At 37.6% G+C, this 24,938-nt stretch overlaps 1 protein-coding gene across 1 annotated transcript in view; it reads left to right on the top strand.

Moving 5' to 3' along the window:
• PRTG (protogenin) overlaps positions 1-24,938 on the top strand; it is a gene marked incomplete at its 5' end in the record, with an annotated part of 146,475 nt that overhangs the window by 107,663 nt on the left and 13,874 nt on the right. Inside the window, 4 exons of the mRNA XM_040226582.1 lie at positions 11,561-11,656; positions 12,306-12,492; positions 13,141-13,268; positions 18,314-18,484. Coding sequence (XP_040082516.1) covers positions 11,561-11,656; positions 12,306-12,492; positions 13,141-13,268; positions 18,314-18,484 — 582 coding nt within the window. The remainder of the gene's footprint in view (positions 1-11,560; positions 11,657-12,305; positions 12,493-13,140; positions 13,269-18,313; positions 18,485-24,938) is intronic.

The following is a 24,938-nucleotide window of genomic DNA, read 5'->3' as shown; positions in this document are numbered from 1 at the left end:
ATAAAAATGAAATCACATAATTAAGAAAGAAATATCAGTATCACAATATAATTGGAAAGCCTTTTACTTCTGGATTTTGCCAAACAATCCCAGTCTTTTGGGGAAGGTTTTTAAAATAGAGGTGAACAATAGGGTATACTTACTTTGGTAGGAAACTAATTCTCACACGTCACATACAAAGAACTTTCTTCCAAATTATCCTAAACGCAGTAGGAGAGGGGATGTTTTTACTGGGAGTGAGAGGAGTTATTTGTCTTCAGGCCCTTGGAGGGGGGAGGTACAGAACAAAAGGAACTGAGTCATTTCAGGTTTAGACAAATACTCAACCATCAGCTTCCGTAGAGAGCTGTTCTGCAGAACACTTAAGGAAAGTCGGGAGAGTGGGGGATTGCCCACTCCATCTGCCATTCTATCCATTTCATACTCAAATAAATATTCTGTATTATCACAGAACAGATTTTAACATTTTTGCCATGGTGATCATACAAAAAAAAAAACCTTTCTTTAAATTTAAATTCAAATGAAGTGAATTATATTTGTGATTAACAATCCCTTACAGAAATTCAATTCAACAAAAGAATGAACTTTTAATATGGGTTTAAAATTTGCATTGTTTTAGCTAAAAATCATTTGCTTTTATCAGAACACTAGCACGTTTATTTTTTTTTAGTTTCTTTTTTTTTTTTTAGCACGTTTATGTAAGGCATTATTTCACCCTTCGTGAACTAGCTTTTTCCATGCTTAACATAAATCTGATGATACAAGACAAAGAAACCCCTCTTAGAAGAGACTTGCTCTCCTAATTTGCAACATGGTTTAGAGAGAAGAGAAATACTAGTCTTTCACCGTTTAGATAACTTGAAGGCAAATCACATCATTCAAATGTGATTTGTGTTTTTGTTACTTTGCTTAAACATGGCATTTTAGAGTTATTTCACTCTGCTTTCCGTTCCCACCCATCCCCCTTAGCATTTTTTTTGCTCCTCTGCTGTTGAACTAGACTTGGTCTGGCCCCAGATTCTGTGTCAGAGGCCATGACCCAGGTGTCACAGTGGTCCGTACTGCTGGCCTCTTCTCTGAATAATTATATGGGGGTATTGTGTTAGAAGGACAGGCTTGGGGGCAGTGCAGTCACCCTGGCTATCCAGACCAAGGAGCTCTCCAGTTGAACCACAGGGGAACAATGGGCCTGAAAAGGCTCACACAAAACCTTGTAGCACAAAAGATTAAATTAAAAATGGACATTTGGCCAGACAATTGTTTCATCCCTGAAAATGTCACCTTTTTCACTTATTCTGAGCATTTCCTACTTAAAGGTGTTCATATATTGACCTTCTAGCAGCAGATTTTCAGATTGCTACTTTCAGATTACCTTTGCATGTATATTCTGTTTATTTGATTGTTTTTAATCCTTTGAGAATATCTTGTGACACTGTTGTTAGTATAAGCAAAGCTTTCTTTCGCAGTGGTTTAAGTAAGTATTTTAAAGTAATACATAGTGATTTTTAAGGTAACGCTTTTTGTCCTCTTAAGACGTTTTATTAAGCTGTCTGTAAATTGAACAAGTGGCAGGGGGCTGTCCAGAGGAGATGTGATTGCTTTACCTTCCTCTGGCCCTAGGAGGATTATTTTTCCCACCACCTGAGAAGTTTCCACTGAAGGATGGGTAATAAAACTCATTGTCTTCATGAAGTTTGAATGTTAGAAATGTCAGAGATGGACTCACTGCTGTGGAGTATGAGTTTTCTCATGGTCCTGATCTCAGGTTTTCTCTTAATTTTATCTACTTCTGATCTGTCCACATAGGCCTGGCTCTTGTCAAGGCTTCTGGAGCCTCACCAGCAAGCCCCAGCCAGAAGAAACAGAGGTTTGGTTTTCATGACCCTGATGTTATCTCTTATTATTTGTCCACAGCTAAATACTGTGTAAATAATTGTCTTCTAGTATGCATTGTCCAGGAAGCCAAACTTCTAGAAGTGTCAGTATCATCGCAAAGAATCCATAAATAGTGTCCATTAGTTTTACCATCTGTCTTTATCACCAGTCAGAGAGCACTTGGTCTTTATAGCATTTGGGGGAAAGTATTGGTGTAAGAGCTTCCTACAAAGCGAGCCTTCTGGTTTTTACCTTCGAACCTGTGTCTCTTACGTCCCCTGCGTTGGCAGGCAGGTTCTTTATCACTGGCACCATCTGGGAAGCCCCAAAGGTGGAATAGTGATCAAAATCCAGAAGAACTGAAACTCTTTATCCTCTTCAAAGTAAATTTTATTCCTTACTGGTTAAATGTATGATTATTTGTTTTTTTTTTTTCTAATTTTGTATTTGATTACTTTGAATGTATATTAATATGACCGCCATTCAGAGCCTACTTTAGAGATAACCTAAACCCGGAATCAAGCCAGAAAAAGGGTTGAAGTCATAAAGCCACTCAGTAGAGAGGATGACATTCTGTAGAATGTGTTCTCTTAATTTTAAACTTGTTCTCACATTTTGCTGGCTGATTTCTTAAACATCTGTGATTATAAAACCATGGACCCCTGATTTTATCACATATCCCATAAGCACAGTATTGAAGCTGAAGGACATTAAAAGCAAGTTTTAAAAAGCCCAACTGCTGTAGATATACTAAGTGAACTTACAGTAAGCCCAGCTTATTTTTAGCATACTAAAGAATCAAAGAGGTTTGAAACAGATTGGAGGGTATTTTATATAGAAAAAAATGGTTAATTTTTTTTCCAGTTTTATTTATTTATTTATTTTACTTTACAATATCGTATTGGTTTTGCCATACATTGACATGAATCTGCCATGGCTGTACATGTGTTCCCCATCCTGAACCCCCCCTCTCACCTCCCACCCATCCCATCCTTCTGGGTTAATTTTTTGAGGGAAGTCAGTTTACTTATATAGAAGTATATTTATAAAATAAAGATAATAATTCTTATTTTATAGGGTTGTTGTAAGGATTATTTAAGATAAATGCAAATAAACATATAGTAGTTTGTTGGCATATAAAAGGTAATACGTTTTCCCAACAATTCTTTAATATTATCATTACAGCAGTTTATATTTATTGTAGAACGGTTATAGGAAGCAAAGTAACTAAAATTTTGCCCTATAGAGCCAGATACCACTATTAACATTTTGTTACACATCATAATAAAAATGCGTTTTCATTCCCTTCATAACTCTGCCTCAGATGTCCCACCACTTCCTTGCTCCTTAACTCCATGTTTCCTGCTACCTCTAACCTCACCCCTTTCTGATGAATTTATTTTGTTAAAGGACCTAGATAACCAAATGTCGTTCTTACCCTTGATGCTGTCTCTGCAGCTTTGGATATTGTCAACCAACCTTCTCTTAGTTTCCATGGTATTTTACTTTCCTCATGAGTCTTCAGGTCCACGTCCCTTCCTACCCTCCGTTTCTAGTCCTTGCTGTCTTTTCTGTTCTGTAACACCCCTTCTTCTGTGTGAATGACTGCTGAATGTGGTCCTTCATCCTAACTGTTGGCTCCAGTCCACACTTTCAGTCACCTGCTGGTCAGCTCCACTCCCTTCTCTGGCATCTCGGATTTGGCATGTCACTGGCTCCACCAAGCATATCCTCTTCTATTTCTGTCGGTCAACCCAGACTGGAAACTGGGAACTTTCTTACTCCTTCTCATTCATCCTTTCTCTCAACAGTCTCATTTAGTCAGCTATTTCCCAAGTATATGTAATAAAATCTGCAACGTCTAGCCTGGCTCTCAAAGTCCTCTGAGATCTCACCCCCAGCTCCACTTTTCTTTGTGACACTCACTCATGCACCGTATACTGGGTACTTCTTCATCGCTCATCCCTGATCCTTGTGTTCCTGTCCCCAAACCTTTGTTTATACTGTTTCTTTTGCCTCCATCCCTTTTTTCCCCATGCCTACTAAAAGGTCAAATTCTGCTCAGGTGCACTTCTGTGGTGTCCTCTCCATGCCCCAAACTACTAGTAAGCTTTCCCTCTTTTTTAATTCCTTTAGAGTTCCAACAAATCTCTTTGCAGCAGTTACTCCTATCTTGCATGGTGCTTATTTGTATCTTTGTCTTAGCTCCCCTAGTACACTATTACCTAAACAAATTTGAGAGCAACTGAACTATTTCAGTTTCCTAATCTTAAAGACAAGGAAACTGAATTCCAGGAGACTACCTTTGCAGCCACACAGCTACTAAATCCAAGATTAAAATCCAAATCCCCCAATTCTCAAACCAGCCCCCTCCTCTGCATTTATTTATTTAGAACTAAAAAGTACCTACTCAGTGCCAGACATTTTCCAAAGCATTTTGTGTATATAAACTCGTTTAATCCTCAATTTATAGAAGAGGAAACTCAATCGGAACCCAAGTAGTCTTATCTGCTCCCAGGGTCTGTCTTTTCACCGTTATACCATTCTGCCCTTCTACATGAGAGGGAAGAGGGATTAGGTGTCATAAGTTGCTTCTCGTTGTTGTCATGCAGTCACTAAGTTGTGTCCGACTCTTTTCAACCCCATGGACTGGAGCATGACAGGCCTCCCTGTCCTTTACTATCTCCTGGAGTTGGCTCAGCTTCATGTCCATTGAGTTGGTGATGCCATCCAACCATCTCATCTTTCTGTTCCACCCTTCTCCTCCTGCCCTCAGTCTTTTCCAACATCAGGGTCTTTTACAGTGAGTCAGCTCTTTGCTTCAGGCCAAAGTGTTGGAGCTTCAGCTTCAGTGTTAGTCCTTCCAGTGAATAGTCAGTGCTGTTGTTTCTAATAATTGGTTTATTACTATCGGTATTTTTATCTGTATATCATTTTTATTTGTAGTTTATTATTATTATTGTTGATGTTATTATACACTGTCACTACTTTAAGTACTTCAAGTGAATTAGTTTCTGTCCTCTTCCCACCACCTCAAGAGAAAGATGTTTTATCATTATCACATCCATTGTATAGATTACTTTAACAAAGGTAAAGAGAGAGAAAATAAACTTTCCAAGTTACACAGTAATGACCAAGGTAAATTGGAATCCAGGCTGTCTGGGTCTGACATCTCAGCCCTTAACCCTTTCGTCAGACCATCTCTTAGCTTCCTCGCAGTGCTGAGCCATTAGATAAGTTGTCTTCTGTTTGTCCTGTAGAGGACACGTGACAAAAGCAGCATCTCATTCACAGGGTTTTTAACGTTCATGTGAAATACTTCTGAGTATGACAAAAACTGATCCAGGGCAGCCCTTTCCCCTTTCTACAGCTTTGCATTTCATCAATTCTTTATAATATGGAGAAACTAAAGCAGTCACCCTGGAGGAGGAAATGGCAACCCACTCCAGTATTCTTGCTGGGATAATCGCATGGACAGAGGAGCCTGGCAGGCTACAGTCTGTCGGGTCGCAAAGAGTCGGACACGATTGGGCAACTTAGCATGCACAGTCAAAGCAGTTGCGCATTTCCGGCACTTGAGTTGCTCTTTCATGTCTCAGTGGGTATCAGAATATCTCCCACCTTAATAGCTAGATGAGTCATCCTTCTCCTTACAGGCACACAGATGCCATCTAGTGATAGAGAAGAGAAATGCAAGTTATTTAAGTAAAACCCTGGAAGAAAGCAGGGGTTTTTTGTTGTTGTTTTCTGGTCTTTGAAAACCTGTTGCAGTGAAAAATGGGTAATATTATACCAACACTTTTAGTAGGTTACTTAAGATTTTGTGTCAAGATACAATTATTAATGCATGGTTGTTAAATCATAGAATTAAAGCAGGTTCTGTTTTAATCTTTGTGCATCTTTAAAAGACCTGGGCATTACAAGGAGTCTCATTGTACTGATCTTTGTTTTTTCTTTTGCTCCAAGTTGTTGTCCCTGAAAGGTAATAAACACCTAACTGTTAAGACTGGATATAATTAACAATAAATCAATTTGTTGTGTCCATCTGCTTGATGTATCTAATGCTAGTCCTCAGATTTTCCCATACTTCATTTATATGAAACAATCTACTGTTCTTCCATTAGGGAAGAAATCTATTAAGTTGCTTTCCTAAGCGTTTATCTTCATCAGGTTGTTTGTTTATTAGCAGATGATAATGTATTCAATTAATATGGAAGACATAGGTGAAGGTGGATTTGACACTAAGAGGACTATACACCATGTGACGTGGTTGCCAGAACAGCAAGCATTCTTAGTGGCCATAAATACAAAACACAGCTCCTTCAATATGTGTACAACTCTGATACACATTTGAGAGCTTTTGCCAGCTCTGTGAACCTGGGAATGTTAATGAGGACAGAGGGTAGTTAGAGCTCAGCTTCATTGTCTGCTAATTGCTGATGTGCTGATATTCTGGATTCTGAACCTTGCTTGTATGAATGAATAGCCTTCATGTTCATTTGCCTTCAGCAAGATGATTCCCAAATTAAAGTGCACCCTACGTTTGGTAGTGCCTTTTCTGTTATCCCAAGCAACTTTACTCACATAATGACAGCAGTAATGTTGTGTTTACTAATTATAGGAACTGTACAAAGCCCTTAATAGGCATGATTTCATTTAATACTGTCAAAATCCTATAAGTGATTGTATCCCTATTTTCCAAATGAAATTAAAGCTTAGAAAACTAAGAAACTTATTCAAGGTTATACATTTGGTAAACAGTACACATATTCATTTCATGGTCTATTCCTGTTGGCAGGTTGAAATTAAGAGTTTTCTAATCCTTGAGTCTTCTGTAAAGTGCCTGACTTTTAGTAGACACTTGATAAATGTGTATTTGATACCTGTGAACTCTTTCTTGGCCAGCTAGACTTCTGGTTCTGATTGTCCTTTATGTGAAACAAACTCATGTAGAAGAACTGATAGTGAGAATGAAACAAAGGGAAGAAAGAGAGGTGGGTCCTTGGAACAGTGGAGAAAAAATAAAAGGTAGAACCGTAGTCGTGTTTTAGGGAGAGCTTCAATTTTGGCCACAGGTTGACTCCCTAATAAAGACAGTTTAATTTGGCTGAAATCTTGAGCACATTAACTTAAACTGATACTCCAGAGTTACATATCAAAATGTTTAGTCAGACATGTGTTAAATTAATTTGGGCTTCCTTTCCTGACCCTTCATCTTTATATATTGCTAAAGCTTTAGACAAGTTTAACCATAAATCCATATGCTACCTATCACCACTGGGATCAATTAAGAAATTAGCCCTGTTGAGGAGTGATTTCTATGCCCCTTGTATTGAGTTTTGAAGGAACTGGGACCAGCTCTCTCCTCACTGGGTTTTGAGGAGGCCTGTGCTGTTCTTTGTGGCTGCTCTTCCTGACTCTGCTGGTTTGCCCTGAAACCACAGAGTTTAAGTCTGCTGAGTCTTGTGTAACCAAGCACCACATACGTGGCAGTGCTTGACTCAAGAAGCTTCTAACAGGCCCTGGAAACTCGCTCCCTGGGGCATTTCACGTTGATCCTGAGTCTCTGCTTTGTCCCTTTTGTATCATCACAGGGTCTTTGCAGAACTGCAGAGTTTTATGACTTGTGCTGCTTTGCTGAGGTTCATTATGTGTGCACTTAACTGTACTTAACATGTTGGTCCTAAACTTTATTTTTTTATTCTGTATCTTTAATTTTGTTAATAGTGTAACCATTCTCTGTTTTCTTTCTTAGCTGGTAACTTGTTGCCTGGTTATGGTCATCTTATGGGCTTCCCTGGTGTTTAATGATAAAGAATTTGCCTGCCAAGCAGGAGACGTGGATTCGATCCCTGGGTTGGGAAGATCCCTTGGAGAAGGAAATGGCAACCCACTCCAGTATTCTTGCCTGGGAAATCCCATGAACAGAGGAACCTGGTGGGCTATAGTCCATGGAGTTGCAAAGAGTTGGACATGACTTAATGGCTAAACACCAACAGTGCTCATCTTAATGTTATTTGAGGTCTTCTGCTCCTTGGGTCCCCTCTTAAATTTACAAAAGTAGATGAAATGAAATTTCTAGCAAATTGACAAACAAGAATGAGCCAGGTTTTTCCTGGGGTCTCTGGATTCACAAACCAAAATAATACAGTGACTAGATTTTAAAATTGGAGTCATATTTTTACAGCCTAAGAGAGAGGAATACATGGCAAATGCAAGTGGCCCACAGCTCAGCTTGGTCCCCAGCCTGGAACTTTTTATTTTTTAAAGTAAGATTCTTTATAGAGCATGAAGAGTAGATCACATGTGAACAAATGTGAATGGATTTTCCCTTTCCTTTACATTATTTTTCCTACCTAGTATGTCCTAGTGGCTCAGACAGTAAAGAATCAGCCAGCAATGCAGGGAAACCCGGGTTCAGTCCCTGGGTTGGGAATTTCCCCTGGAAAAGGGAATGGCAACTGACTCCAGTATTCTTGCCTGGAGAATTCCATGGACAGAGGAGTCTGGTGAGCTACAGTCCATGGGATTGCAGAGAGTTGGGCACGACTGAATGACTAACACACCCAGTATATCTGAAAAATAATTTCCAAAATTATCCTGGTTCATGTTTTGTCTTTTTTATGTGGCTAGAAAGGAATTTCGTGTACTCAGTGTATTGAATACTTATTTGCCTGTCTGTGGTTTACCTTTACCTGACCTCACATGGACTTGAAGGGGAAGGAGCCCAGCGGTGGAGATGGTTACTCTGGCCATGTGGATGGTTTCCAGGGGGCCTCAGAAGAGCTGCCTCTCCTGGTGTAGGGCTTGCTGGTGTCTGTGCTGAGTGGGTAATAGCCAGGTGTGGGGCATGTTGAGGAACCAACTGTGTTCTCTCATCTTGCTAGGAAATTTAAGCTGCTTCTGTCTGATCAGCAACAACAAAAAAGGTTAATTCTGGGTTTAAAACTTGGGGTAAGCAGCTCACTTTTTTAAAAGAGGAAAATGAAGAATCAATTTTAGGGCTAAAAATAAGTAACCATTCCGGAGAGGTGTTTATGAAGTGTTGGTTGACTGTTTGCACAGTGGAAAAAGTTTAATCTCTCTACCTCTACTCATAACCCTCCACAAAAATCAGCCTTCTAGGCGAGTTAGCTGTATCTGTGTCTGGTTCCGGGAGAACACGAGCTGCGTTCGTCAAATGCTGATTCATCCTTCCTTTTCTATGTCTTGTAACTCCTGGCACATCACACTCAGGAGGCTGTCCTAAAGGTACTCTTCTGATTGAATAGAGAGGATAAAGCAATATGTTTGAAAAACTTCTGCAGAGAGTCGATTGAGTTGCATTTGTACCCATTCACAGGGAGAATTTGTAATGTGGAGCTCTGGATTCAGTTGACTAATGAATACAGCAATAGGAAGAAAGAAAGAAGAAAACAGATTCAAAATAAGTAGCCACTGATCTGAACAGAGGCCTTTGAATCCTAGAATGTCAGTGCTGAATATTAGAGATCATTTCACTGATGAAACTCAAATGTGTTTATGTTTTCTGATAATTATCTTAAAAGATTTGAAAATTTCTGTTTTAAAATGCATTATCTGAAGACATACTTACTGTGACAAAGGCACTTGAATTTGTGTACATTTAAATGCCCTGTATTTTTGTCATAAAAATATCTGCAAGTTCTTGGTTCAGCTTTGTGTGACATTGTACATGTTTCTTAATGCTTTTGTATGACGGTTTATAAAATGGGAATAACATGTCTTACAGTGTTTTGTTTAAAAGATATTTTCTATAGGATGGTGAAATGTTGTTAGTCTTTTTACCCTTCTATCTAGAAAGTACAGAAATGTTCTAAGGTGTATAAATTTTTCTTGTGTAATTTTGTCAGAATAGGAATAAAAATTTTATATTTTAGGATATCCTTTTAATGCATTTAATATTAAATATTACAATGCATCCATTTCAAAAATATTTATACAAAGTCTTAAATTACATTGGAAAATTTAGTAAACTTAACATCTTGTTTTTGGATTTTAAATGTTTGAATTCAGTATAGAATTATTTTTATTACATTATTCTAAGGTTTTTTTCGCATTTGATATATCTACTAAGGATGATTATTTTCCTTTGTGAAATTCCTATAGATTTATTTATAGGTATTATTATTATTTAGAGAATTACAATGTAGAAATACATTAGAAATAGACTTCTCATGTGACCCAGCGGTCCCTCTTCTGGGTATATATCAAAAGGAAATGAAGTCAGTACCTCAAAGAGTTATCTACATCCTCATGTTCTTTGCAGCATTAGTCACAGTAGACAAGCTGTGAAAACAACCTGAATGCCTGTTAGCAGGTAAATAGAAAAAGAAAATGGGGCGCGCGCACACACACACACACACACACAGACACACACACACACACACTGGAATGTTATTCAGCTTTTAAAAAGAAAGAGATCTTACCATTTTCATGACTTGAATGAAATAGAGGACATTATGCTAAATGAAATAAGCCGGAAAGACAAATATCACATGATCTCATTTATATATGGAATCTAAAATACTTAAACTCTCAGAAGCAGAAAGTGGAATGGTGGTTACCATGGGTGGGGAAAATGGGGAGATGGCTAGAGTTTCAGTTATGCAGGATGAGTAAGTTTTGGAGGTCTGATGTACAGCATGGTGATTATAGTTCTCAATGATGTATTGTATACTTGAAATTTACTGAGAGTATAAATCTTAAATGTTTTTACCATATATATACATACACACAAATGGTTAAATAGTGAAGTAATGGGTCTATCTGTTAATTCACTTGATTATAGTGATCGTTTCACAGTGTATACCCATATCAAACATCAAGGTTATATACTTTAAATATAATATACAAGTTTTATTTGTATATTAAACAACTATACCTCAATGAAAATGGGAAGAAAGAATTACATTGTTTCTGAATAATATTTATTTTTGCCTTAAGCAAGTATTATTCTATAGGTGTTATCATAAATACTAACATTTAAATGTATTTATATCATTAAGCTTCATAAATATCTCCTAAAGTATATTTTTTAAAATTTGTAACCACTTAATTCCTCAAAAACCTGAAAAAAAATTTGTTTTAATATTGTATGGAGGAGACTTTTAGTTTCTGTATAATTAATGATCTCCAGTAGAGGGAGCTCCAACTCATCTTTCTTGATAAATATAGCTCTCAACTGAAATGTGAGGAAAGGGCATAGGATGAAATAAAGTTAACACATGGATATAAACATTTTCAAAAGTACTAAAGAATGACAGCTGTAATTCTTAGGGGGAAAACAATCTCAGTTTGATTTCCATGCTTTTAAGTTAACTACCCCAACTTGTAAGGAATCCATCAGTCAGCCCAAGGCTTTTAAAATCAAGAATCTATGTCTGGTCAGTTGAGGAAGGGAGAAAACAGTGGTGGTAATGTTTTCGTTTGAAGTAAGGTTAAATAAAGTAAAATTTTATTAATTGGTATTATTGTGATTGTCTAGTCACAGTAGCAAAGGTGAATTGCTGAGTCATTGTGTAGGACAAGGAGAGAGAAAATTTTCATTTTACTTAGAGCTTTAACTCATTCAGAAGATTTTAAAACCAAAATCTAGAAAATCTATAGCACCCTTGTTCCCATCTAGAAAGCTGGATCTAATTATTACCTGTTGGTTTCTTCATAGACCCGAGAAGAAAGTATCATGTGAGACTGCTGGCTTACAACAACATAGAAGATGGCTACCAGGCGGATCAGACAGTTAGTACACCGGGATGCGTCTGTAAGTAAGAGCTACAGTAGCTTGTTTCACTATGTAAGACTCATACTCTTTTTTTTCTCCTCTTTCTTTAAATTTAAGTCTCTTCACTACTTGGATACCTTGATGGTTTTATTACTTTTGTATCTTCCAGGATATTCAACATAGTATTTTGAACCAAGTACATACTCAGTAACTATTTGAGACTTGTTTAATCATAAGAACCTGTTTTAGTTTTGCATGCAAGAGATCATTAGAAATTAAACTGGGAAAATAACCCTACATATATTTTCTTTTATGTCCTTTAACCTTGAGACTAATTGTTTCCTTCCAGTTGCTGTTCAGTTTTATTGCTACTGAAAGCTGTTTGGTTTTATTGCTACTAAAGAGGATGTCAGTCTAGTTTTTAAGTCTACTGCTGGCTTTCTGAATATTTTTGGCTGGTAGCTTGACTCCTCTGTGCTTCTGTTTTGCTTTTTAAGTATTGATAATATTTGATTCCTTATCTAACTCATGGAAGAGTCACTCAGGTTTGAACGATGTATCTCTAGACCACTGTGAACCTTTGATGGAATAAAGACCTAAAGGGTGGGGTGTTACGATTTTACCATTTTACAACTTTCTGTATTAAATATTACACCATGTGGCAAAGTAACATTGTCTTTTTCAATAGCTGTTCGTGATCGCATGGTTCCTCCTCCACCGCCCCCCCACCATCTCTATGCGAAGGCTAACACCTCATCTTCCATCTTTCTGCATTGGAGGAGGCCTGCATTCACCACTGCACAGATGATTAACTACACCATCCGCTGTAACCCTGTTGGCCTGCAGAATGCTTCTTTGGTTCTGTACCTTCAAACGTATGTAACTTCTATTAATGGTTGTTTTCTTTGCTCTCCTCCCCACTCACAATTCCTTTATCATCTTGGGCCAGCATGAGCTTCAGCTGTAAGCATTTGTCCCAGGACCTATTTTGTGTATACAGTGGTGGGAGATTTCATCTTTACGTATTCAATTCTGAGAACCACATTTTTTGAAATTGAATTTTCAAAAATGATTTTTTTTGTTTCCCTAGACTCACACAGCAAAATGAGACAAGAAACTATCAATATTAATGACCTTCAATCAGCTAAACTTAGCATTTTTAAAGAAAGAAACAAGACAATTTTCAGATTACATCAAAAAATAAACCTAGTTATTCTGTTTGCTAGGTTATAGTTAGAAGGCCATAAAATGCTTTAAAGGGATGATTTGACTTCAAATATTTCAGAAGAAATCCCTTTGATTTGGGACATATTTATACTCTTAATTTCCTAGTTTCCTCTTGGAGAGGCCGCTTTTAGGCTTATTTCTATAATATCAAATATAGCATTTTAATAGTCAAATTAGATTCCTAATTTGTTTTAAAGAAAATAAAGAGGTAATAAATATTAACAATAACCTATATTGATTGGAAATACAATCTTTTAGAAACAACGTACTAACAATTTTATTACTACTTATTATAGATCAGAAACTCACATGTTGGTTCAAGGTCTAGAACCAAACACCAAATATGAATTTGCTGTTCGACTGCATGTGGATCAACTTTCCAGTCCCTGGAGCCCCGTTGTCTACCACTCTACACTTCCGGAAGGTAAAGAAAGCAACTCCTTGTGGGTTTTACCTACATATTTGATGTGTGTGTGTGTTCACTTTGAAGAAGAGTCTACCCTGGTTGGCACCTACCAGTCTACCTGTATATATTTGTGTTGCTTCTTAACTTTTGAAGTTTCTTTTCCTTTATTATAGTAAAAACATTTTTCCTCTCAGTGTGTTGCACAAGCAAGTGAACTTAAACTTAGGGTCATTTTAGAGGGTGCTCCATTTTCTAAGAAGAAGTATACTGTATAAGGCTGCACCCAGGCAATTTAAAATGGAAGTAAGTAAATAATGTATTTAATGATGTTGTTTAGTTGCTAAGTCATGTCCAACTCTTGCGAACCCATGGACTGTAGCCTGCCAGGCTCCTCTGTCCATGGGATTTCCCAGGCAAGAATATTGAAGTGGGTTGCCATTTGCTTCTTCAATTGAATGATATTAGGAGGCCACATTAGAACCTAATGTGAGTAGTAGCTTGATGCTGTGCATAGTACAGTATACCTGATACCTGATTGAGCACCAATTCTGTAACTTATCTATAGCTCTTGCTAAAATATTTCATGTCTCTAAACCTGCATTTCCTTTTTCTGAAAAAAAATTTTTTTTTAAATTAGTATTTATTTATTTGGCTGCATTGAGTCTTAGTTGCAGCATGCAGGCTCTTTCATTCCAGTGCATGGCTCTCTAGCTGTGGTGTGGGCTCCAGAACTCTCAGGCTGTCTAGTTGTGGCATATGGGCTTAGTTGCTCTGCTGCATGTGGGATCTTAGTTCCCTGGCCAGGAATCTAACCACATCTCCTGCATTGCAGAGTGGATTCTTAACCACTGGACCACCAAGGAAGTCCCAGCATTTCCTTTTTTTTTTTTTTTTTAATTAACTTTTATTGGGATATAGTTGCTTTACAATGTTGTGTTAGTTCCTATTGTACAGCAAAATGAACCGGCTCTACATATACATATATCCCCTCTTCTTTGGATTTTCTTCCCATTTAGGTCGCCACAGAGCATTGGGTAGAGTTCCCTGTGCTACACAGTAGAATCTTATTAATTATCTATTTTATACATAGTTAGTGTATGTATGTCAGTCCCAGTCTCCCAATTCATCCTACCTCCTCTTGCTGCTTGGTATCCATATATTTGTTCTCTACATCTTTGTTTTTATTTCTGCTTTGCAAACAAGTTTATCTGTATTCTTTTTCTAGATTTCACATATAAGCAGTGTTACATGATATTTGTTTTTCTGATTTACTTCACACTGTATGACTGCAAATAGCACAATTTCATTCCTCTTTATCTCTGAGTAATATTCCATTGTATATATGAACCACATTGTATATATGAACCACATTGTATATATGTACCATTCTTCTGTCAGTGGACATTTAGACTGCTTCCATGTCCTCGCTATGTAAGTAGTGTTACAGTGAACATTGGGGTGCATGTATTTTTTTGAATTATGATTTTCTCTGAGTATAAGCCCAAAGGTGAGATTACTGGGTTATATAGTAGTTATGTTTTTAGTTTTTTTAAGGAACCTCCGTACTGTTCTCCACAGTGGCTGTATCACTTACATTTACCACCAATAGTGTAAGAGGGTTCCCTTTTCTCCAAACCCTCTCCAGCATTTATTGCTTGTTAGGGTTTTTGATCATGGCCATTCTGACTGGTGTAAAGTGATACCTTGTTGTCGTTTTGAGTTGCATTTCTCTAATAACCAGTAATGTGGAGCATCTTTTCATGTGTTTGCTGGCCATCTGTATATCTTCTTTGGAGAAATGTCTGTTTAGGTCTTTGCTCATTTTTTGATTGGGTTGTCTGTTTTGATATTGAGTTGCATGAGCTGTTCATATATTTTGGAGATTAATCTCTTGTCAGTTCCTACATTAGCAAGTATTTTCTCTCATTCTGAGTTGTCTTTTCATCTTATGATTTCCTTTGCTGTGGAAAAGCTTTTAAGTTTAATTAGGTCCCATTTGTTTATTTTTGTTTTTATTTTTGTTACTCTAAGAAGCGGGTCAAAAGAGATCTTGCTGTGATTTATGTCAGTGTTTTGCCTATGTTTTCTTACTATTATTTTTATTTATTTATTTGGCTGTGCTGGGGTCTTAGTTGTGGCATGCGGGATCCAGTTTACCCCACTGGGGATCGAACCCAGGCCCCCTGCGTTGGGAGCATAGAGTCTTAGTCACTGAACCACCAGGGAAGTCTCTGTCTATGATTTCTCCTAAGAGTTTTATAGTGTCTGGCCATACATTTAGGTCTTTAGTCCATTTTCAATTTATTTTTGTGTATGGTGTTAGAGAGTGTTCTAATTTCATTCTTTTACATGTAGTACCTGTTCAGTTTTCCCAGCACCACTTATTGAAGAGACTGCCTTTTCTCCATTGTACATATTTGCCTCCTTTGTCATAGACTAGGTAACCATAGGTGCATGGGTTTATCTCTCGACTTTCTATCCTGTACCATTGATTTGTATTTCTATTTTTGTGCTAGTACCATACTCTTTTTCAAAAATTTTAACTTTTTAGTTTGTATTGGGGTATAGCTGATTAGCAAACAATGTTGTGATAGTTTCAGGTAAAGAGCAAAGGGGTTCAACCACACATATACATATATCCATTCCCCTCTAAACTCCCCTCCCATCTAGGCTGCCACATAATGTTGAACAGAGTTCCATGTGCTATACAGTAGGTCCTTGTTGGTTATCCATTTTAACTATAGCAGTGTAAATAACCCAACTCCCTAATTTTCCCATCCTTCCCCCACAGCAACCACAAGGTCATTCTCTAACCCTGTGACTCTCTCTCTGTTCTGTAAGTAAGTTCATTTGTATCATTTCTTTTTCGATTCCACACGTAAGGGATATCATACGATATTTCCCTTTCTCTGTCTGACTTCACTCTGTATGACAGTCTCGAGGTCCATCCATGTTGCTGCAGATGGCATTATTTCATTCTTTTTAGTGGCTGAGTAATATTCTGTGTACCACATCTTCTTTATCCATTCCTCTGTCAGTGCACATTTAGGTGGCTTCCATGTCTTGACTATTGTGAACAGTCCTGCAGTGGCCATTGGGGTGCATGTATCCTTTCAGATCATGTTTTCCTCTGGGCATATGCCCAGTAGTGGGATTGCAGGGTCATATGCTAGCTCTGTTTCTAGTTTTTTAAGGAACCTCCATACTGTTCTACATAGTGGCTGTACCAATTTACATTCCCAACAACAGTGTAGGAATGTTCCCTTCTCTCCATATCCTCTCCCAGCATTTATTGTCTGTGGATTTTTTTATAATAGCCGTTCTGACTGGTGTGAGATGATATCTCATTGTAGTTTCGATTTGCATTTCTCTAATAATTAGCACTGTTGAACATCTTTTCATGTGCTGCTTGGCCACCTGTATGTCTTCTTTGGAGAGATGTTTATTTAAGTCTTTTGCCTATTCATTAATTGGGTTGTTTGTTTTGATGATGTTAAGCATCATGAGATGTTTATAAACTTTGGAAACTAAACCCTTGTCAGTCACATTATTTGCAAATATTTTCTCCCAGTCTGTGGGCTGTGTTTTGGTTTATTTATTGTTTCCTTTGCTATGGAAAAACTTTTGAGTTTAAGTAGGTCCCATTTGTTTATTTTTGTATTTATTTCCATTATTCTGGGAGACAGATTGAAAAACATACTGCTGTGATTTATGTCAGAGACTGTTCTGCCTATGTTTTCCTCTAAGAGTTTTACAGCATCTGGTCTCACATTTCTGTCTTTAATTAATTTTGAGCATATGTTTGTGTATGGTGTTAAAGAATTATCTAATTCATTTTTTACATGTAGCTGTCCAGTTTTCCCAGCACCATTCATTGAAGAGACTATCTTTCCAAGAATTTGCAGTCTTGCCTCTTTTGTCATAAATTAATTGACCATTGGTGCATGAATTTATTTCCAGGTTTTCTATCCTGTTCCACTGATCTGTATTTCTGTCTTTGTGCTAGTACCATACTGTCTTGATTACTGTAGCTTTGTGGTATAGTCTGAAGTCAGGGAGCCTGATTCCTCCAGTTCTGTTATTCTTTCTCAAGATTGCTTTGGCTGTTTGGAATCTTTTGTTTCCATACAAATTGTAAAAATTTTTGTTCTAATTCTTTGAGAAATGCCATTGGTAATTTAATTTGGATTATATTGAATCTGTAGATTGCTTTCGGTACTATTATCGTTTTCACAATATTGATTCTTCCAATTGAAGAACACAGTGTCTCTCTCCATGCTTTTACTTTTCTCTAGAATGAGGGTGAATGTGTAGATGATTTCTAAGAACCATTACAGCTCTTTTTTTAACGATGTTTAGAGAAAACAACAGATATTTATTTAGGTGAGCATTGGGCTATTTTGCTATGGTTTTGACAATATTCCATATATGACATGGTGCTCAAATCCAGCTCTTAACACCTTTAGCTCATAGTGAACATGGGATCAGCTGAAATCCCAAGACTTCCCTACCTTTTGTAGATATAAGGTGTTAGTCTAAAGTCTGTTCTATAAACTCACTGATTCACAGCGTTTGGAGAATAACTGAATATTTCAGTCTCAAAAGTATTTTCTTGAGTGGCTTCCTAGATCAGGTTAAGTATACATCATATGCATTTTAGTAGTAGGTGTAGTTTAGATTCAATACCTAAAAGGATGAGTTATGTGGTACAGTGGTGGAGCTGTAAACCTTTCTAGTTGTCAGTGTGGCAAAACAGTATGAAGAGCCCTAAAAATGCTGACAACTTTTGACTCAGCAGTTCTTTATCTAGGAATCTACCATCTCCTTTATATTCTTTTTAATGCTTTAAACATAATAAAAATAAGATTAGGCTTGTGGTAAAGAAGAGAAACATATTTTGGTATATCACTAATGGTCTGTGCAAGCTGACAGACCATTCATTTATAGCAGTTGCTATAGCAGCTGCTAGTGTTTCTAACTCTCATTTGTACCTATCCAGGTATTTGAGTAACTTAGTGACTATTTTCTCCTAATAATACAATATTTTCTGCATGTGCACACAGCACCAGCAGGCCCACCAGTTGGAGTGAAAGTGACGTTGATAGAGGACGACACTGCTCTGGTTTCATGGAGACCTCCTGATGGACCAGAGACAGTTGTGACGCGCTATACTATATTGTACGCATCCAGGAAGGCCTGGATTGCAGGGGAGTGGCAGGTCCTCCATCGAGAAGGTAAGTATGACCAGAATTTACCAAAGGGCACGAGAAGTAAGACTATTAATGATAAGGAAACAAAGGGAAAGAGGGATCTCGAGTTCATTTTGAATTTATATTTATGAAGTAACAAATGACTAAGGATTTGGTTTTATTCCAGGGACATTGGGAAGCCATCGACATACTTTAAGCATGAGCATAATTCATGCTTCAGGAAGCTCACGCTGAATATTGTGAATAGAAGAGGTTCGGTAGAGGAGAAGTAGGGGTAAGAGTAATGCAGGCAGACTAGAAGATGACTGTTGTGGTCCAGCAAAGAGAGAAGCCTTGACTAGGTGGTGAGGATTGAGATGGAAAGGAGAGAGAGGTTGGAAGACACTGAGGGGGTAAGATTAACAGGGCTTGGTAGCTAAAGAGGGAGAGAGAAGGTAAGAGAGAGAGAGGTTGAAAGACACTGAGGAGGTAAGATTAACAGGGCTTGGTAGCTAAAGAGGGAGAGAGAAGGTAAGAAAGAAGGAATTGTTACAGATAACTACTGTATTTCCTGTGGTTGTGTGTCTTGCACTAGAGTAGCAAACAATGGTAGAAGACCTTGTTTAATGGAGAAGACCTTTGAACAACTATTTAAATGGTCCATATGCAAATGAATTGACCCATATGAATATCATATGTACTTAAGTAGACAGTGTCTTAAGTACAGGGAAAAGTTGATTAAGGCTTAGGAACATTGAATTTAAATTTTTTTAATACTAACTGTATTTTGCCTGAGAAAAAAATGAATTCTAGAACTCAGTATTCTTATTTCATGCTGTTATAGTATGTCCTTTTTAGATTTTTCATTTGGACAAGTCCCACAAGTTTTTGGACGGATCATCACATAAATATTATAGTTTCATTATTTTGATACTTAAATTTTTTAAAATTAAAATATAGCTCAGCTGGTAAAGAATCTGCTTGTAATGTGGGAGACTTGGGAAGATCCCTTGGAGAAGGGAACAGCTACCCACTCCAGTATCCTGGCCGGGAGAATCCCATGGACTGTGTATCCATGGAGTTGCAAAGAGTTGGACTTTCACTCACTCATAGTTGATTTTGATATTTTCTTAATTCAGATATGCATGCTAGGAAAAGAACAGTTTTCCAAGCAATTAGAAGCCTAAGAAGGATTTTGAGAAGGAAATTTGTTGGCCATCTAACACTACAGTGCCAAGTACTTCCACATACATTTTACCTTTTAAGGGGAATATTTACCCAATTAAGAGAATATACTTTAAGATCACTTATGTGGATTAATTAATATATAACACTTTTTGTAACTATAAAACATATAAATGGTAACTGTAGCTAGTAGTTGTATATTCATATTTTTCACTAAGTACGTGCCCCAATAAGTAGTGATTTCCTAGTTACTGAACAGCCTGGAAAGTAATAAGTACCTGCTAGCAATACAGTTTTGTATTTTATCCATTATCTATTGCTAAATAGCACACCACTCTAAAATTCAGCCATTTGATCATTTGATTTTCTCACACTCTGGGAGTCAGCAGTTAAGCCTGGGATCAGCTGGGCAGTTCTTGTGTTGGTCTCTCCTGAGGTCACTCATGAGGTTCTAGCCATCTCAGAGTTTCAATATTGTGCAGGTAGCATAAAAAACATGAAGAGATTTCCAAGATCAGGGAGTGAGGGGGTAGGACGCTCCATGTACAAAGAATCAGACCTCTGCCTGATTCACATTTGCTAACATCCCACTGGCAGGCAAGCCCATACTTAGCTTAGTGTGGGTAGAGCCTACCCACAGGTATGGAGAGATAGAGGCATAATTTGTGCAGGACTCTTCATCCTACAGCTGGCTACCATATTCTTAAAATACATAATTCAGTTTTCATAAATTAATTCCAAAATGATCTCTTGACACAACATTTGTCCAAGTGACTAACTTGATGTAATGAGTGTTATTTGTAAGTACTAATAGAAGAATTTTAATCTCATGAGCACATACTTCCTTTACCTTTTTGTGTGTACCTACCTGAAAAGAAACAGTATTTTGTTTTGATACTTTTTATTGCATTCATTTGTCAGTTTCAGACAAGGCTCAGAAAGCATTATTTTTGCCTCACTGATGGCCCAATAACCATCAATGGATTGTAATTGGAGGTTTTTACTTCTTCTAACTATATAATAGTGCATGGAGAGGAGAGAATCCATTTCTGCCATTATGCTGCTTCTGTAATTTTAAGAAACGTTATCAGTGAAAACCTTTTTTGTTACATGTAGGGAACCTTTTTCATAGCTAATGGTAGTAATTTGTAGTGAACAAAAAAACAATATAAGTAAAATGTAATTGAGTTTTTTTTTTTCCAAAGAGAAAAACACAAAAGAGTTTGAGTTGCCCACTTCTAAACAAAAAGCAAACAATATAACATGGCATTTACAGAAAAAGAAAGTAAAGTAGTCTGTAGTACCTAATTATGGCAACTTTGGGAAAAGGTAATGGTGTAGAAAAATACGGGGTAGGGGGGAAGGGAAGAATATCAGTATCTCTTTCATATATACCTATTAATTATCTTATACATATTATGTTTTTATACATTTATGTGTAATTCACATATTTATTACCAAATAGAACAAGTTTTTTTCATTAGTCAAACATTTAAAAAATGTTCCTGGTGACAATATATTTGTGGCTAAAATGGGACATGGTAAAATGGTTTAGAAAAATGCAGTGTGAAAATATGTTGTGTGTAATTTAAAGTGGGTCAAAAATGATAGCCTTTACCTTCCTGATATGCGGTAGATTAGCACAAAGTACTCAATTATTTTAAAATCTACAAGGCACTGTGAGAAATAATTCTCTACTATCTACTACAGCAGTTTCTTCATAGGTTAGTTTCCCAAGATGATAAAGATACCTTGCTTCCCAAAAAAAAGTTCCATAACTAAATAAGTTTGAGAAACATTATGCACTATTTCCTATTAAGAAGAATTCCTTTCCTTCAATAAAGGAGTTCATCTAACTTAATATTTACTGAATAAATTGGACTACTTATATTAAGAACCTATTGAATTGTTACATATTGAGGGATTGCTGTGTGTCAGGGTCTCTTCTAGGCATTGGCGGTACCACAATGAACAGAACAATGTCCCTTTCTTATTAGAGCATGCATGTCAGATAACAAACAGATATGTTCAGGTAGTGTCATAAGTGCTATGAAGAAAGCTACAGTAGGGGAAAGAACAAAGCAGTGGAGTTGGTGAGTAAGTTCTTTTGAAAGAAATGGCATCTGAGCACAGCCATATGGATATCTGGGGGAAGTGCAGAAACCCTGAGATAGAAGTGTGCTTGACATTTTAGAGGAACAACAAGGAGGCCAGGGAGGCTAGAATGAAGGGAAGCATAGGAAGTGGGAAATGAGATGGGGAGGTAGCCAAGAGAAGATCTTGTAGGCAGGCTTTTTGGACCATAGACTTTTTCTAAGAGGGATGGAAGACATTGATATCGTTGACATTTTGAAAGGATTTCTTTGTCAGCCTCCTAACAGCCCACCTGAAAAACTGACTCTAGGGAGGTAAGCGTAGAAATTGGGAGACCATTTAATACTCAGGTGTCCATGTAAGAGTTAGTGAGGGTTTGCGTGCTAAGTTGCTTTAGTTGTGTCTGACTCTTTGCAACGCTATGGACTGTAGCCTGCCAGGCTCCTCTCTCCATGGGATTCTCCAGGCAAGAATACTGAAGTAGGTTGCCATGTCTGCCTCCAGGGGATCTTCTCAACCCAGGGATTGAACCCACGTCTTTTATGTCTCCTGCATCATCAGGCAAGTTTACAGTGATAAGAAGGAAGATAGTAAGAAGCTATTAGAACGTAATTTAAAAGAATGGTCTCCTCAGTTTGCCACAGGTTGATGTGGTGTGTAAGTAAAACAAAGAGAAACAAAATTGATGGAGGAAATCACCAGTTTAGTTTTGAGCATAGTACGTTGGAGATGCCTGTTAGATGTAAGAGAGGTTGGGTAAGCAGGGAGGGTTAAGTGCATAGGAGAGGTATGGACTAGGGATATAACTTAGAAGTCATCAGTATGGAGATGGTGTTAAGACTCTGGAATTGAAAAAAATCACTTAGTGTTGACAGAAGAGAGAAAGGTATGAGATTGCATTCTGAGGCTTTTCTTCATCCACAAAATCTTACCCTTTGCTTTTATATTTTAAATGAACATTCCTTTAATAACAAATGGCTCATATTCTAATATAAGTTCAATTGGTATTTACTGAGAATTATCGTGTACAGAGCATCATGCTAGCCACCTTCAGTTGTGCAAATGTGAAAAAATTTTCTGTTCTCCAGAAAGGAAAGAGGGAATATCAGAGGTGAGGAAAAAGACTTACTTTCATTGATCATATACACTTGTGTCACATGCTGGTCCATGGTAGTTTATTTAATCCTTATAGTAATTATATGAGGTGGGAATTATTGCCCCCATGAGGAAAGTATACTTCAGTGACATGTCCCAAGTTGCAAATTACTTACTGGTAACATGCCAGGATTTGATCAACATTGATCCAACACTGAGCCCGTTACACTGTCTGGTTTGTGAAGCTCCTCGTCGAGTTAAAGATTCAGATGCATATAAAAGGCTAGAGATTGAAATAATCATGCCAACTAGAATTGAGACGGTTTGCTGAAAGAATACAGGGACAATCAGATTACTTCAGTACTTGGGCTTGACTGTGCTCATAATGAAGACTTTCTGTGGAAGAAAGGGGAACATGTGTACACACATACACACATCCATACACACACATATACACACAGCTCATCCGCTTGCAATGTTTAAGTGAATTTTAATTTTAGGTAGTGATTGGTTTTGCCAAGCACTCTCTAAAATTAAATGTATGATATGATAAATTGGAAGTAACTTACTTATATGTCTATCTGTGAAGAAATTGAAATTTTTTCCTTCTAGCTAATTGTAACATGTCCCAAACATTGTTGCTTTTTAATTCACCTGGCTAAGAATACATAACAGTGGAAAGACTCTTCCTGATTCTAAATAGAGGTTGGTTTGTTTATTCAACAGTTGTGTGCTCAAGTAGCTCACACTCTCTCCAGGCCAAGTTGAAACCAGAGCACAGGAAAACAAACCACCTTTAGCTCCTCGAATTTCCACTTTGTACAGCTGCCTCCCTCCATGTGACCTGCAGAGGCAGCCTCTGAATCATGACCTCAGCTCTAAGATCACCCGCATTTCACTTGCATAATGAAATATACTACTGTAGCAAGTGCACTAGAGGAGCCAGCTCTGAGCTGGTGGTGAGTGAGGACTACCAGCAGTTGTAAGCTCTCTGAAACTATTTTAAGGGTGCCCTGTGTCACAAAAAATGAGAAGAAAGCCCCATAAGGAAGTTAGGTTTCCCTGTGAATATCCACCCACCAATGCAGTGCAGGAATAGCTTCCTGGCTGAATTTCTCTTATATCTGCTTTCTTAACATTAGGGCTAGTTCCTAAGGTGAGAGCCCCTTTGTAAGAAAATACTTAAATGCCATGGCAGGACAAGAGCAGAAAGACCCCTCAAGAAACAGGAGTGCCCAGATAGGAATCCGTGGCAGTCATGCCGTCAGAGAAGATACCCTTCAATACCAAATATTATATATAAATTCAAATGATAACTACTTCTGGAGAAAAGTAGATGCTAGCCATGTTGCTACTGGTAATTTTGATAGTTAATCTGGGGTTAATCTAGTTAATCTAGATCTTCAACCCTCTGAGGTTCCTACATAGCTTTGGCATTTTCTGAGCTGTTTATATTCAAGAAATCTGAGAAAATAATGAGGAAGATGAAAAGCATATTCATACTTTCAGAAATAATTGTGTTTCTAATTTAAGAAATAAGATCAAAATCATCTATCACAGTTGCTGTAAGTGGTTTAAACATTTCATAAAGGTAAGAAAAAGACAGCTCTCATCCATTTCCCTGGCAGTCCAGTGGTTAGTTCTCAGTGCTTTCACTGCCGTGGCCCAGGATCAATCAGTAGTCATGGAATTAAGATCCAGCAAGCCATAGGTGTGGCCAAAAAAGAAAAAACCCAAAAGCCTCACATTGGATTTTTTTTTAAGTGGATGTTTATATTTTTGGCTGTGCCGCGCGTTAGTTGCAGCACGCGGGATCTTTGTGGCATCACGCAGCATCTTCCACTGCACTGCTTGGACTCTTCTAGCTGTGAAACTCAGTCTCCGGAGCGGACAGGCTTCAGTAGTTGTGGTGGCTCAGTTGCTCTGTGGCATGTGGGGATCTTAGTTCCCCAACAGAGATGGAACCCACATCCCCTCCATTGCAAGGCAGATTCTTAACCACTGGACCACCAAGGAAGTCCCTCACATTGGATTTTAAAAATCTAATTATAATTGTGGAATCTGAGTTTTTTGTGTCATTTTCTCTTTACCCATGTTTGAAATATTCCATTTTAAAACGTTTTAA

The sequence above is a fragment of the Oryx dammah genome, unplaced genomic scaffold (assembly GCF_014754425.2).
Source record: "Oryx dammah isolate SB20612 unplaced genomic scaffold, SCBI_Odam_1.1 HiC_scaffold_26, whole genome shotgun sequence".
In the NCBI taxonomy this organism is placed as follows: Eukaryota; Metazoa; Chordata; class Mammalia; order Artiodactyla; family Bovidae; genus Oryx; species Oryx dammah.
Note: the sequence above shows the minus strand (reverse complement) of the source record. Positions and strands in the feature narration are given on the sequence as shown.